Source organism: Struthio camelus, chromosome 8 (genome assembly GCF_040807025.1).
Source record: "Struthio camelus isolate bStrCam1 chromosome 8, bStrCam1.hap1, whole genome shotgun sequence".
NCBI lineage: Eukaryota > Metazoa > Chordata > Aves > Struthioniformes > Struthionidae > Struthio > Struthio camelus.
The window spans coordinates 13,411,527-13,423,555 of NC_090949.1; the positions used below are offsets into that span (position 1 = coordinate 13,411,527).

General features: G+C 41.8%; 1 protein-coding gene across 12 annotated transcripts in view; it reads right to left on the bottom strand.

The window, feature by feature from the left end:
• Nucleotides 1-12,029, bottom strand: part of EEIG2 (EEIG family member 2) — a 51,652-nt gene that overhangs the window by 32,426 nt on the left and 7,197 nt on the right. For 4 of the 12 annotated variants that reach the window (XM_068952194.1, XM_068952193.1, XM_068952196.1 and 1 more), the window contains exons 2-3: nt 11,872-11,951; nt 11,090-11,188 (exon numbers count right to left, since the gene is read on the bottom strand). Coding sequence is in view for 7 of the 12 variants with exons in the window: in XM_068952186.1 (XP_068808287.1) it covers nt 10,262-10,410 (149 nt within the window). In the remaining 5 variants the exon portion in view is untranslated. Of the gene's footprint in view, nt 1-10,261; nt 10,657-11,089; nt 11,189-11,871; nt 11,952-12,029 lie in introns of those variants that run through there. The other 8 variants (XR_011142508.1, XM_068952191.1, XM_068952188.1 and 5 more) reach the window with 5 other exon arrangements.

Genomic DNA, 12,029 nt, shown 5'->3' on the forward strand with positions numbered 1-12,029 from the left:
GTCCGTTTTTAGCCTGCAGATGGGAGCTTGTTAGACGACTGAGTGAGAAGGTGAACTTGAGTGCAGATAAACTAAGCGATATGCTTTGTCAAGATTTTCTTTCACTAAAAATAGCAAGTTCTGGCATACTTGTAGTATTTCCCCCTTTCTCTCCCCTGCAAATCCAAACCAAACACACACACAAAATCCCAGGATCAGATTTTATATCTAGTTTCAGCAAAGATTAAGAATCTCAGTTATAACACACATCACTATAATTAAGGAGACCCTAAATTAATAGGATAATTAAATATACTGTCATCTAAACTAAGTTATTTTTGTAGCTGTCTCTTATGCTAGAGAATTACTGAAGAATTTAAAGAACTACTGAAATTGAATCTTAACAGAAATATCTATATAAGACTAAAATGCATGCAACTATAGAAACCTTTAATAAAGGGCAAAAACTCTTATCCAACAATCCTTTGGCCTAACCTCCTCCTCCATTCTCTGTTTAGCCTCAGAGCAAGATACATCAGCTATGACCAAGAATCCACAGGGAGCTTGCGTTTTCACATGTTACTATGCATCCAGTAATATCTGCAAAACAAATCTAGCTTCCAAAAAGAGTTCAGACTAGAAACAACGTAGATTTTCATCTGTTCATTTTAGGGTTATAAAATGATGCTATAGGACTAGAAGGTATTTCATTGTCACCCATAAAGGTCAGAAAATACCTCCTCATACAAGTAGGACAGTTGTCACTGCCTTCCCTTACCACCAGCTGTGCCAGTGGGACTACCAACAGCAAAAATCACTCTTACTATTCATCATGTCGATAAGTTATTGTAGGTTGTGGTTTTTTTTTTTTTTTTTTTAAACACACATCTGTAACATTTCCAGTTACTAAGTAATATTACTACATATAACACCTGTGATTTCCTGGATGTTTCTGTAAACTCAGAAGGTAAAAATAATGTACTGTAATCTTTGAACAACTCACTATTATGGCTCAGGTTATGACTCTGCTTTTCAGAATAGTCTTCCACCTCTGGCAAACTACAGTCAAAGCAGGTTAACATTATAGAGTTGTACAGTATTCCAGACATCACTAACATTGTAATCAAAGAATTTAGTGAACACTAAACGCAGCATGTCTATTTCTAAATGCAAGATTAATGTAAAAAACAACTGCTTGATAAATGTAATAGTGTCCTTAAAAACTTTTATGATCTTGAATTTAAACATATCAATATAATAGCATGTATCATTGTTCAAGACAGTAAGATACCATTAAAAAAAAAAAACACACTACACTTTTGGAAGACAGACAACATTTTAAGTGCTTCTCAGTCTGGTCGTATCACAGGTCAGGATTTCCTGAGGCAGAGTAAACTTAATAAACATTAAATAGGATTATCAGACTTTTAAGTTCTCTTGCAAACAAAGAAGGAAAAATTGCTCTGAAAGGATTCATCAGTTATAAACCTTTCTTCTCTAATTCTCGCAAAAAGAAAATAAAGCAAAACCAAGAATATCCCTCCCTTTTCATAAGGGCCTCAAAGAATTATCAGCTTCTGTCGTAGGAGCATTAAGCTTTAAGCAGCAAGACAATTGAAAGAGACAGTTGTAAACACTGTGCACCCCTCACCCCTAGAACGGTTCTTCTTATAATTCCATTAAACAAAGAAAACGTATGAGCATATACTTTAAGGATAATTTCTGTGCGCATAAAAGCGCCAATAACTTATTCCCCTTTAGCTGAAAGAATCAAATAAGGTATCCAGAACTTTAGCTTTTAAGAGTCATATCTAAACTTGAAACTCTCATTTCATGTCCAAGGCCTTTAGGGAAAAAAAAAAAATCCAAAAAATAAACAGTGATATTGATTGGTTACTATGGAAATGAACCCAGATAACTTCTTGGCAACTATGCTTAGGCTACAGGGCATGCTGGAGAAAGCTTTCCGTTATGAGTCAGTTTCCTATGCGCCTCACACAGTCACTTTACCACATACAAAGCAAAAACAGTTGTTTTATGAATCAAAATGTGTTTTAGTTACTAAGATGCATTCAAACATGTCTGAGGTTGTAGTGCTTCAGTTCAATTTAAAAAGGAATGCTATTAGTAAGACCTAGCCAAGAACGATGCAAAATAGACAAATTTTTCAGATAAACTTATTCCAAAGTATAGCTTAAGTTACCATCATTTTACATTTGAAATTTAGTGAAATTGTCCCTCTAAATAAAAACCACTTAATTAAAATTTCAGTTGTGAACAGTGACCTTCCTCAGAGAATTCAGTGCCGTGAATACTTGCAGAGGTACACACACACACCAGATGATTTTTTTTCTTGAGATTTGGTAGTAGGCAGACCTTTCATCAGCTGAATAAATACATCCTCTTAAATGGTGGAGTTACACCCGAGCACCCAAAGAGTTCTAGGCCTCCCTAATGCAAAACCGCAAAAGATTAAATGCTCTTGTGGAGTTCATATTTTTAATAAGCTCATGAATTATATACACCTTGCATAAACATTGGTCCTTAATGTCCGTGAATTGTTCTGTCTACTTCAGCAGTACTACTCTTAAACCCTGTTACCTTTGTCCAAACTCACACAATGTTCAGCTCTCCTGCTATCACAGCGTAAGATATATAATGATCAAGAGGTGAAACAACATATTCTTTCAATGCTTTCATTAGCAGTATTTCCATAATCAAACATACTTTGGGAAGTATTTGATCAATCGTACATAATGCCAGAATATATTTGTCTGATACAGTCAGATTACGTATGGTGCACTCTCTTTAATCCCTTTACATATTAAAATAAGTCAAATTATATATTATTGACTGTAAACAATTACCATTTAGAATGATACATGAAAGTCCTGTTTTTCTTCCTCTGGTCCACAAAAGTCAACACTAACAAGTAGAACAATGTACAGGAAAAAAAAAAGTTTCTCCCACCCTTAATTTTTTTTTTTTTTTTTAAAAAGGTGAGAGTTGTGGGTGTTTTTATTTTTTAAAGCATTTGTGACCAGCAGATTCTGTGTTCATTTCCACATAAATGAAACATATAAATAACGGCCTGTTTCAGCAAATAGCCACAAATAAAAGGGATTTATTTTGTAAGAACTTTAAGCATCATGTGATAAATCCCTTCCTGCCAGATGGAAAAGCTTAAGCAGGAGGGTCTCAGAAATAAAGGAGCCAAAACTCCTTGTTGGGCATTTACCAAAATACTGTGTTCCCTTAATTAAAAAATTATTCACTCCAGTTTTTATCCAAATTATTCTAACAGCTAATTGTAGCATCTAACCATATACACATGATCATGTTAAATGGATTGGTTTTCAGTTTTTCTAGTAGACTTACTATAGAGTTGTTGGTCACTGAGGAAATAAAGTTAGGAACATTTACTTTCAGTTTTAAGATAGCCATTCAGTTTTTATATTAAACTACTTCTATACAAAATTGCTTCTGTAAATACTTTTGGAATCAATTCATTAAGATAAAGAAGCCTATTGATGTAAAGATGTCTGAGAAAAGCCCCCTTACAGCTGTTACACAGAACATAAGTTACCTAATACCTCACTACAAATGCTTTTTAAAGAAATAGCTTTTTCACTCTAGGAGGTAAATGGGAATATGTGGGTTTCTTGTTTGTTTTCCTCCCCCCAAAGGCTGGTGGTTTGATGGGAGACCCACTGTGGACCTTATAAATTTTATGAGGCTGAAGGCTTAGAGTCCGAAGTACAGGGAATAAAATGCCTTACAGAAGAGTTATCTCTGAACAAGTGCAACTTCTCTAATATTGCCTGATTTTTCTTGCTTCCCTTGATCAACCCTTGACTGAATACACCAGAAGGACATAGCTAACTATAGTAAGTATACTGTTTGATAAACTGGAGTAACATTAAATTTAAGTGTAGAAAATAATCCTTTAAAAGGTAAACAATATCCCGTTCATACACTTCTCTTCAGTAGAACGCAGAGCGCCTAACAAAGCAAGCTAATATCGTGATCCCGCCTTACAGAGGCGGGAATGGAGGCATTAGCCTATTGATTAATGGCTTATCAGTCATACTGTCAGTACTCTCATTGGTTCAGGTATTTTACAGTAACAATGGACTTTCCTGAGCTATGTCAGTGTTAGGAAGGTATTGCTGTATATAAAGTTTTCATTTATATTAGGGAACACATCAATTACTCCATACTGGTTTAGAGTGCAGTGGAAGACTACTGACACAGATTTGTCTTCTCCACAAAGTCTGCTTTGGTTTCAAACTTGCGCAGTCTCACAGTTGAGGAAAGGAGGTAGGTACCTGCACAACAGGCTCCTGGAGCAGTTGAATGTCTATCTTATCAGTCCACTTTAAAACAAAACATCCAAAACAACGTACACTACTTATTTAGTCTCCCCAAAAATGCCAAGTAGTTTGGCAGTAAGATCTTCAGAAGAAGTCACTCTTACTTCACAGTCTCCTTGTTTGGTTTAGACCCGTGCAGTTGAAGCGTTCAATAGTCTGGTTTACGCACTTTTTTTTATGTTTGTGAGTACAGTACTAAAAGGAAAACATGATAGATCTTTCACTTTCAAATTAAACTGAAGTCCTTTGTACTAGGCTGGTAATGGACGTAAAACAAAAACACAGACAAATATGAAGGAACCTCCCTACACTGTTCTAAAACAAGTTAAAAGTTCCAGCACGCAATATACCAGCACCAATCTTATTCAAACGTATTCTGCGTATCCAATATGCATAAGTTAACTGTTGACTACACACTGCTCATCCACCTACCAATACCAACCCCATGATCTTTAAAGAAGGGCAAACTACAAAGGACCAAAAATATTCAACAAAACTCTTTTGGAATACCAAGCTATACTTAAAATTGTTGATTAATTAAACATCTATTTAATAGCCAGAACACTAAAAATTTAGGTTCTTCGTATTTTAAAAAAAAAAAAGTGTATTCCATGTTGAAGTTAAGGGCTCAGAACAGTACCTGAAAGCATACACTGTATTAGTAAACTTACACAAAAAACTGTAATATTCAGAAACAAAAGTAAACTACATTTTTTCAGTATTCTGCATTTCCTCCATGCCTCAGTCATAAGAACATGTATTCTCTCTAAAGAGATTTTTTCCTAAGCATTGCAAAAACCAAACAAAACTAGTCATTTACAAACACAGAGCTTCAATGCCTCACAAATTTCAGCACTAAGCAAACATCTGGCTCAGCAGGAAGAGCTCCACTTGTTTACAGTGCACTGCTCTCCAATTACTTACTGCTGTTGCTGGATGCAAAATTTTTACTGAGCAATCGTTTTGTTTAATACGTTTTACTCATAATAACCAGGTTAAAGGTCTGAACTAGTAACATTTCATGTCAAGTATTTCATATAAAATATGTATAAACTGATTGTAATGTGGAAATAGAGCTGCTTTGGAATACTTATGAAAAAATGCTGACTAAAAAACAGCAAATGCAGAGACCTAGAACAGCATTAGCACAGAGAAGGGCAAACTGCATTAGGAAGACTGTAGCCAGCATTTCAAAGGAAGCAATTATTCCCTTGCATTGAGCATTTGTCAGGCTGTTTCTGCAGCACTGAGACCAGTTTTGAGCCTCCCTGTACAAAGAGACATTGATAAAGTCCAGGAGGCGTGAGGTGAGGGGCTGGAGCGGGGGATGTGGGGGCTGCAGCACATGACGCAGGAGGACAACCTAGGAGAGCTGGATTTTTACAATCTGAAGAGTTGAAGGGGGAATCTAACTGCTGTCCTCAGCCATCTGAGGAATTACACAGAAGATGGATCCAAGCTCTCCTCAGTGGTGAGCAGAGCAAGGACTAGAGGCAGTAACAAGAGAAACTCCAAGACGATGAAAGGAAGTGTTCACAGTAAGAGCAGTGAAGCAGGGGAACAGGTTGCTCACACAGATAAGGCCCTGAGTGGCATGATCTACCTTTGAAGTTGGTCGTGCTTTGAGCAGCAAGCTGGACTGCGTGACCAGCAGCCCCTTCCACCCTAACTTATTCCATCATTCTATTAAAATAACAGAAACAGTCCCTAAAATATGAAGGTGGCCAGGCTGTGGTGCTTGTGAATGGCAAGTTTACCTTGATGACAAGAAAATAACGTGCTCAATGTACTGTGCTGGAGTCAAAGGAAAATCACCAATTCCATATAAACCAAAGCATGTGCAGACCAGACATATGCATTTATATGCTTTTTTCACTTTTCACTTTAATAGATGCCTATCATACATCTGCATACTTATCTCTAATAACTAGTCACATTCCCTGCAAAATACAATCCACACAAACATTTTCTTATCTACTACTGTGGCCCCCTTCAGTTTTGTTTTGGTTTTTTTATATTACTCCTTTGATTTCCCTTCAGCCTATTTCTGAGACTTGTTCTCCTCATCCCTTATTGTTTCCACATCATTACTCTTCCACCTTTCTCCATGAACTCTGCTATTAATATTTTAGCCTTCTTTATCTCTCTCTCCTTTCAGCCCTGTCTAGCATATCCACACCAACCCCTGCATATCATGTTATGTTCCTGAAGAATGTTCTCTCAATTGTTCTACTCAGCCCATTTTACAGCACCCCTTCAGTGTTTCCTTAATAGTTAAGGAAACTACATGAAGAAAGGAATATAATAATTGGTTTACAGAACTCCCTTCTTATGCCTTTTCTCCCTGCAGAGGGGAGAGGCCCTGAAAGCTGCAGTTTAACAATCACCGACAGCCTCTTCACAACTGAAGAAAAAAAAAAAAAAAAAGTGTATGTAATGGACATTCAGGAATCTGAAAATAGAGCTACAAAATCGCAAGTCAGGATTTTCAGCCTACCACCAATTTGCCTTATAGCTCTTCAAAACTTACTATGTTTCAGTTTCTCCAACTGCAAACCAGGCTGCAACTGAAAAATGATTAGAAGTAGTGCTACCCATTACCCATTGAGCTACCCATTACCAAGGCTTAAGACTGTCAATAAGATTCATACATCATGCAGGAAGATGAAAGTAATAAGGACAGTAGCTCCACATGACAGGTATGTTTTTAAACAAGTATTTCTAAAAGAAAAAAACAGAAAACTGCTTAAGCAGTGTTATTATCAGGAGAAATTCTCCCTTTAAAATGCAGTATCAGCCAGAAGACAAACAATAATTAAAAGCAATTCAAAGAGTCCAGTGAGGCAGAAAACGTGCTTGCTGGAGTCACAAAAGCAAATGTCATTTCAAGCAGCTGAGAAGGCAACCAAGCATCACTGGAGGCAAGAAGCACTCAGTGTCTGGAAGGTAAGAAATCACACTCTACAGCAGAAGACCAACTTATTCTACCCTGTATCAGCTAGGGATAAGCACATATATTTATGCTAGTAATGCTAGCGTTCTGAGATCGCCTCTCAGAGCTCAGGAGTTCGTAGTATCTAAAGAAGCTCTCCAGAATCTGCTGGGAGATAAACATGTTTTGACGAAAAAATAATAATAAAAGAACAAGCTACAGTTTTCAGCCCTTTTCCCCCCCCCCATCCCTACCAATATTCTTGTCACACAAATACAGATCATAATCTGCTGCTTCTTAGTTTTGATTGTTTTGAATGTTGTTTTGCAAAGGGAAGGGAGAGACAAACATCAAAAGCGTAAAACACCAAAATCAGATCTCAGAGGTAGGGAAACATCACCAGACCAAAAACTACAATCATAAGATCACTCAAATCAAAAAAGTTACTTTGTTTCTTTTGGGGGGGGGGAGGAAAGGGGAGGCAGATATCAAACTAAAAATCTAGCTACAAGGCCTTACAACTACTGCAGTCTAAGCCTAAATAGTACAGCCCTGAAGGTACCATCTTTAAAAGCAAAGAGCCTTTATCTTCCAAACCAAAAACTCTTGTGATTTCCTCACATCCCTTCCTTTCTTTTGCTGTTAGTTGAACAACTCAGCCTATGAGCAGTTACCTACTCTACAGGCTTATTGATTATTTCTTCAGCCTAGTAAAATGAGGGCAGTTGTAGACAGTCTACACTTCCAACATAACTATGACCACATTATACTAGCCTGAAGAAATACACAAAGCATTCATTCAAGTCTATACCTTATAATAATTTTTATCTATACAAAGTAGTCATACATGTAATTTCTGCTCTAGAATAATTTTCTGTCCTTTCATGGTACACACAAAGTATTTTTCAGTAGCCTGAACTTAATCAGTTCAGGCTTCTTTTTGTGCCACTTTAATATTCAGAGAGATGATGTAGGTATGGAGTTGCTTGCAGGACTGGGCTTTTTATCATTCATACAGCATAATCCACACCGAGTTGAAAATAAGACTACACAGATCTGTTTTCATTTACAATTCACTACATATTCCATTGCTGCCAGCCTGGCTTCTTATGAAATCTCTTTTGTGAAGAATAGGTTTTGGAGAGAAAATGCTAATAACGTTAGGCTGTTTTACAGTTCGTCAGTATGACTGTTTGAGTTTTTGGTTTTTTTTGGAAGGCAAAAGGCAGCAAGGCATTGGTATATATCAGTACAAACTTGGAAACTTAGTTCTCCATACCTTTTCTTTGAAAAATTATGATTTACCAGACCCAGTCAATAACAAAAATAAAAGCTATTAGGGAGATGTGGTCAATTTTTCATGCATTTATACAGTATTTTAGGATATATTCGTATATTATTTAAAGAACTTAATCGTGTTTCAGAAAACATCTTTCGTAATGCTACAAAGTTCACTACTTTGAGAATATGACCACCAGCTCACACTGCAACTAATAAATACAGGCAGCTAGAAGACGATGGCCATTAAAAAGTTTTCAAATGCTGTTAGTCTGCTGTTAACTTAGTTTCTTCCTTATTTATTCAGACCTTTGCTGAGTCACCCCTGTGAAAATGCATCTGTTAATTCTAAGCCAACAACAAAGGCACTCCCTAAATTGGCATTGAGGGATCACTGCAGGGGAACGCTCTGCTTTCTGACAAGGCAACCTCAACACGATTCAGTCTGGCGGGAACGGACCAGTCACACCTCCTGGACTTCACCATACCGGCACATGTTTCACTGGCAAGGCAAAGGCGGCTAAGATTACAATAATATAACAAAACCATGAGCCCAGCTGAAATTTTACTTATTTAAAATAGAGATACTGTTTAGAAGATATGTCAGCCCGAGAAAGTGATTTCAAGGCAGAGAGATCTGCATTAGGACAGAAATGGGACACCAGCGCCTAAGGTCATGATTATCATCATCTGTTACTGATGAAGAAGTCACTCACATGAAGAATGCTTTATAAGGAAAAAAGAGAGAGAGAGATGGACGCTCCTTGCGTTATTTCGTTATTAAAATACATTTTTCTATTATAGCCTTTACTAAATTACCCACTTTCAGTTCTGTAAAAGGAAGTAATCAAAGGGAATAATGAGAGCCAAAATGGAATTTTGGCCTAAAAAATCCTTATTTAACCATTATGTTATATTGGTATGTATTAGTTTCTCGGTAAGGCAGGAGGGTTTTCAACACATCAGTGTTTGCTCTCGTTCCAAGGCTCTCTCTCTCGTTTCTTATAAAGCACCACCAAGTGCGGCTGAAGCACGACTTGTACAACCGTCATGTTTCATTGTGCTGGGTACTAACTCGCTGCCACTTGCTGCGGGGATGCTTCGCCTGTGCTAGTTCCCCGGCGAAGCATCCCCGGCAAGTCGTGCTTCAGCCGCACTTGGTGGCGAGAAATTGGGTCTTTTTATACAGCCGGCGAGCTTTACAGCTCTCCGACACGACGGCGCGAGCGGCCGGTTTCTCTCTGACATCCCTCATCTACTCCGGGATTTATTTTTCCCCGCCGTTCGGCGTTTAAGACCGTTCACGTTTATTTAAAACGGTGCGACTCTACAGGCGTCCCCGCGTTTGCTCCGTTACCGCCGTCGCCGGTAACGCGGGGGCGGGTAAAGGCAAACCCGCCTGCCCGCGCCGGTCCCCGCGCGCGCGGCCAACGGTCGCCGCCAACGGCTCTCCTCGCCGCGGCGGGAAACGGCCGGCTCGCGCCGCCGCCGCCCGCTCCGCGCGGAGCGAGCCCTCCGCGCCCGCCCCCGCCCCCGGCGCCGCCCGCCACCCGAGGCGGAGGAGGGGGCTGCCTCGCGGCCAGGGCCGCCCCGGCGGGACGCGGCTCCCCGGAGGGGGCAGGCTTGAGCCAGGCTCTGCAGGACCCGGGGCCCGCGCCCCCCGCGCCGGCTGCCGGCGGGCGCCCCGCGAGGCACCTACCGGGAGGACTCCCCGCTGAAGCTGCCGCCGTCCAGCAGCCGCACCTTGCAGAAGAGGATGCCGTTGACGAAAGGCACGGAGGAGAGCTCGTCCAGCTCCAGCTCCACGCGGAACTTGAACTTCTTCTTCTTCATCATCATGAAGGCCATGGGCTGGGGGCCGCAGGGCTCCCCGGCACGGGCTGCCCGGGAGGGGGCCCCTCGGCGCGGTCAGCGCCGCGCAGCAGCTCCCCCTCGCACCCGCCTCTGCGCTCCCATGCTCGGGGCGAGGGCGGCGGCCGCCGCCGCGACGGGACGCGCTGGAGCGCTCGCCGCTCCCGGCTGAGCCCCTAGCGGCGGCCCCGCCGCCCGGCCAACGCTTACATGGCAGCCGGCGCCTCCCTTTGAAACCCACACGCCTCCGCCCCCGCGGGCGGGGAAGGGAGGGAGAGAGGCGGGGCGGGGGCCGGGGCCGGAGCCGGAGCGCGGCCCGCGGCTCCCCGGCCGCCGCAGGGAGCTGTCGGCCGCCGGGCGGCGCCCCCCGCGGCGCGGGCGCCTCCGCGCCAAGCCCGGCCGCCGCTCCCCCGCCGCAGGGGCAGGGGCAGGCGGGGCGGGGAGCCGCGCGCCTCGGCTGCGGGCTGCTCTGGGCCGCGGGCTGACCCGCTGGAGGGGGGTGCCGGGGCCGCGCAGGGCGCAGCACCTGCAGCGGCCGCGGCGTCGGCAGAAGCCGCTCTTCGGCACTTCCTCACCCGGCCGCTGCAGCGCAAAGGCTGAAGTACTCGCCTGTCATTTCATGAAGGAGTTGGCTGGTCCCATTTAAAGATGGCTTAATGATGACAATTTGACTTACCGCTGTCAAGCCCAGCGGATGGTGTCCAGAAGAGCGACGTGGCCGTGGTCCTGACGGAGCTGAGCTTGTGCTGAGAGCTGTGCCTCCAGCAGCTCTTCCCTGCATGGATGGTGGGGTGCAGTCCCATTAGGAAAGCCTATTATTTTGCTCACATTAAATATTTTAAATGCATTATTTTAAAGAACTAACAAAATGAAGCACCTTTTACATTTTATTGTTATAGGAAGGAAAAGTGTTCAAATTTCAATTCTGAAACATTTAGGTTCCTTTTACTGTAGTTCAACCCTTAGCAGAGTCTTTTACAGCAGTTCACTCTGTAATTTACAACTGTTTATATTTTGGCTCCCCTTTGTCACAAGCAACAGATGTTCATAGTCTGAGGAGGAGAATCTGTGTTTACATTTAATAACAGTCCTGTGACACAGATGATCACAGCAGCACACAAGCAGTGTTATTTCTTATAACGTATAGTCCAATGCCAGCATTTGCTTCCCAGGGAGCAGCTTTGTCTCAAAAACTCAATCTGGGAGACCAAAACAGAAAGCAAGGTCTTAGCTATGTCTATCAGCATATTGGTTTCTTCTTCACAGAAGACTGCCTCAGAAAACCCTAACACACAGCATGTCTTCCCACAGCTGGCCATTTGCTCACCTGTTAAGAAATAGAACGTGTAAGATTACATGCAGCGTGATGCATGGAATCTTGCTGAAGTTTGTGAATATAACCGTTACCCTTCAGTCAGGATAAATGTGGAAAATGGGATGTTTTTATGGAATACTCACCTGAAAAAAAATACTGCCAGCACAAGTGATGTTCATGGCTAAGCATGCCAAAAAGCCAAGGACTGTCTTGTAACATGATCCTGGAAAAAAAGAAGGGGGGGGGGTAAAAGAAGGTAAAAAGCATCAAACTGGACTGCCTAGCAAGAAATTACTCCTGC